The sequence below is a fragment of the Microtus ochrogaster genome, chromosome 8 (assembly GCF_000317375.1).
Source record: "Microtus ochrogaster isolate Prairie Vole_2 chromosome 8, MicOch1.0, whole genome shotgun sequence".
Lineage (NCBI taxonomy): Eukaryota > Metazoa > Chordata > Mammalia > Rodentia > Cricetidae > Microtus > Microtus ochrogaster.
Window position 1 is genome coordinate 42966242 of NC_022015.1, and position 3917 is coordinate 42970158.

The 3917-nt window shown below is 47.3% G+C and overlaps 1 protein-coding gene across 1 annotated transcript; it reads right to left on the reverse strand.

Annotated features, from left to right (window-relative positions):
• Positions 1-742: 742 nt before the first annotated feature.
• LOC102002567 (ubiquinol-cytochrome-c reductase complex assembly factor 3) lies at positions 743-1637 on the reverse strand. The gene is made up of 2 exons (XM_005351914.3): positions 1366-1637; positions 743-1277 (listed from the first exon to the last, which is right to left on the reverse strand). The coding sequence occupies exons 1-2, from the start codon at positions 1606-1608 to the stop codon at positions 1122-1124; spliced, it is 399 nt and encodes a 132-aa protein (XP_005351971.2). The 5' UTR covers positions 1609-1637; the 3' UTR covers positions 743-1121.
• Positions 1638-3917: the final 2280 nt, after the last annotated feature.

Genomic DNA, 3917 nt, shown 5'->3' on the forward strand with positions numbered 1-3917 from the left:
TTTCAACCGTCCCTCACTACATTTAGCAAGAGGCTGCATGTTGGGGGGAATAGCGGGATTTTCGTGGCAGGAGCTCAACTATAGTCCAGGACAGCCTGAAACACTTTATAGCCATGGCTGGCTTTGAGCTTGTTAGAATTCTGGCTCAAGCTGCCAGGTGCTGAGACTCAGCTACCATGCACTGCTGCACTTTCCACTTTTCAACGACACTGTGTAGCCCCGGAGGGTCTGGGACTTATTAAGCAGACCAAGCTGGCCTGGCAGAGATCTTCCTGCCCCTCTGTCCCAAGTGCTGAGGATAAACACTCAGTTCAGAATATCATGTAGTTAAACCAAAATCTTTTTCTTTTGAGGTAGTAGCCCAGGTTTGTCTTGAAACTACTATCTTCTTAACCTCCTGGGTGCTGTGGTTATTATAGGTGTATGTCACTGAGCTATGCTTGAGAATGATCTGACACAGATGTTTTAGTACTGAGTCAGCTTCTCTTACAGAGCCTTAACAGTGGCAGTGGAGGTACATACTTTTAATCCAAGCACTGAGGAGGCAGAGGCAGGTGAAGCTGTGAGGCCAGCCTGGTCTACAGAGCGAGTTCCAGCACAATCAGGGCAACACTGACTGGAAAGAGACTTTAACCGAAGTTAAACACTGTTCTGAGACTTCCATATATGCAGCGCGTGCGCACTTTCATTTTTCGCTCTACAACATAGACACACAAAACAGACATTAGAAAAGTTGTGTTGGTTTTTTTTTTACCGCCAGTTGTTGAAGCAAACTTAGATCATGTGACCTGTTTTTAATAGTCAGAAAACCTACTGGACTTGGAACTCTCCAGGACGAGTGGCAATCAGCTACTCTTCTGCTCCCACTGTGCCGACCCTCCCAGCTCTTTAGGCATTAAATATCCGGCTGCGGAATCCACTTAACGGATGGACTGGATTTATTAGTTCCTTTGGTTCCACACATCCGACCCCCATCTCGTCCCTGTCACGCGATGTGCACGTTAAACGCGACCACCGACGACAGCTACCTGTGCCTGCTAGAGTCGTGTTATCCTGAATCCGGACTCCACGCCCGCGCACAGAGAAAGGCGCCTCGAAGGTCCCACAGGCAAGCTCTGGTGTCACGCTGACCTGCTGCCGTCGCTAACTGCTTCCGTCCAGTTCTTCCTCCAGGCCACGTTCTCCTCCGTAGCTGCCGCTTTCTTCAGAGTAGCCACCACTAGTTCCTTGGTTCGGGCAGCTTCTTCCCTGCGCCGCGGGTCCCGTTCCGGAAACTCCTAAGGGCAAGAAGGATGTTTGCAGCCCGGCCCGAAGACGTGGCCTCTCCCCACGCACACCCACCTCGGGGAGCCCGGGTGTTTCTACCTGCAGCATTGCCTGCTTCTGTAGTTCTCCTGGGGTTACAAGGGCAAACAGAGTGGAGCCAACGCCAGCACCCGCGCCGAGCACAGCAACCACCACCAGTGCTTTACGAACCGTATTCATGGCCGACCACACTACCAACGAGATGCCCTCTGCATCCTCCGGCGGCCTAGAAGGGAGCCGCGACGTCTCGCCGCTCCCCATGCAGGCTAGAGCGACCGGGGCGGGGCGGAGCCGAAAAACCATAGAGCAATTTCCAGGCTAGAGCGGTGCTGGCCCCGTTGAAACGTTTAAATTATTATTTTCTTTGTTTGTTTGTTTGTTGTTTGTTTTTTCTAGACGGGGTTTCACACTGCAATTTTTTTTTCTTTTTCGAGACAGGGGTTCTCTGTGGCTTTGGAGCCTGTTCTGGAACTTGCTCTGTTGACCAGACTGGCCTTGACCTCACCTGCCTCTGCCTCCCCCGTGCTGGGATTAAAGGCATGCACCGCCACTGCTCTTCAAGACTCTTGACTCTTGAAATCATAGATTTAAAAAACAGAAGCAGGTCAGTGGTGGCGCGGTGGCCCAGGCCTTTTATCTCACCACTCCGGAAGCAGAGACAGTTGGATCTTTGAGTTTGAGATCGGCCTGGTCTGCAGAGCGAGTTCCAGGACAGCTAAGGCTACACAGAGAAACCTTGTCTCGAAAAAACAAAAAAGACCAAACAAAACCCGTCGCACTCCCCTAACCAGCCGACTTGGAACTCCCTGTGTAGAAATTCATTATGTAGACCACTGACCTCGAACTCACAAGGAAGCCACCTGCTGCTACCACCTCACCCGAAATGAGATCCTGGAGCTTGGTAGCTGAGTAAAGGACGTTGAGTATCTTAAAAAATGCTAGAGCCGGTTGGAGAGAGGGCTTAACAGACCTGTGTTCAGTACTCAGGCACTGTGGTGCACATACACATGCAGGCAAAACATTAATGAACGAACACAAAACAATGAAGAAAAAAGTTAGAGTTTAGTTAGGGCCATTGCCATAAAAGAGTGCATGATTACTGTGGATTTTTGAGTTGCTAGTTTTTGCTGGGTGGTGGTGGTGCACACCTTTCATCCCAGGACAGCTCTCTGAGTTCGAGGACAACCTGCTCTACAGAGTGAGGTCTAGGACAGCCAGCGCTACACCAAGAAATTCTGTCTTAAACAAACTAATTAAAGTAAAATAATTTTAATTCAAAATAAAAACCATGGTGCTGGAGAGCTGGCTCAGAGGTTAAGAGCACTGACTGCTCTTCCGGAGGTCGTGAGTTCAATTCCCAGCAACCACATGGTGGCTCACAACCATCTGTAATGAGATCTGATGCCCTCTTCTGTCCTGCAGGCATACATGGAGGCTGAACACTGTGTACATAATAAATAAATAAATCAGGGGCTGGAAAGATGGCTCAGTGGTTAAGAGCATTGCCCGCTTTTCCAAAGGTTCTGAGTTCAATTCCCAGCAACCACATTGTGGCTCACAACCATCTGTAATGAGGTCTGGTGCCCTCTTCTGGCCTGCAGACATAGACACAGACAGAATATTGTATACATAATAAATAAATAAATAAATAAATAAATAAATAAATAAATAAATAAATACCATTGCCAATTTTCAATCCCAGGAAGTTTCAAATCAACAGAGGACTATTAATATTTTAAGTACACAATGTAATGACTAACACCTGAACTCTCAAATGAAAGGTAAATCTGGAAGAGTTGGGGGCCAGTCAAGGCTTCATTGAAAGAAATTGTTTCAAAACAAAGCACATAGAGGTTAGGACAAACAAAAATTCACAGCCAAATGGACAGAATAGAAAACAATTTTTTCTCTCTCAGGTTTTGAAACCAGAGTCTTAGGCAAGCTTTGTATCATAGATATGCTTTCTTAGCCCATTCCTTGCTCTTTTTAAGAAAAGACTTTCTGGCTGAGCAGTGGTGGCACACACCTATAATCCTAGCACTTGAGAGGCAGAGGCAGGTTACTCTCTGTGAGTTTGAGACTAGCCTGGTTTACATAGTGAGTTCCAGGACAGGCTCCAAAGCAACACAGAGAAACCCTGTCTTGAAACACCAAGGGGTTGGAGAGATGGCTCAGAGGTTAAGAGCACTGGCTGCTCTTCCATAGGTTCTGAGTTCATTCAATTCCCAGCAACCACATGGTGGCTCACAACCATCTTTAATATCTGGTGCCCTCTTCAGACCTGCAGGCATAGATGCAGACAGAAAACTGTATACATAATAAATAAAATGTTAAACAAACAAAAAACAAAGCACACACAAAACAAACAAACCACTGGGTTCTTTTCCAGAGGACCTGGGTTCAATTCACAGCACCCATATGGCAGCTCACAACTATCTGTAACTATAGTTCCAGTCGATCCAATGCCCTCACGCAGACATGACTGGACGAAATACAAATGCACATAAAATATGTATTTTGGGGTGCTGGAGAGATGGCTCAGTGGTTAAGAGCATTGCCTGCTCTTCCAAAGGTCCTGAGTTCAATTCCCAGCAACCACATGGTGGCTCACA

Excerpts from the sequence above, each read along its gene's own strand:
- LOC102002567 (XM_005351914.3), bottom strand. The coding sequence starts at position 1,608 with ATGGTTTTTCGGCTCCGCCCCGCCCCGGTCGCTCTAGCCTGCATGGGG. Across the intron at positions 1,278-1,365 it reads AGAAGCAGGCAATGCTGCAG|GAGTTTCCGGAACGGGACCC; the intron begins GTAGAAACACCC and ends TCTTGCCCTTAG.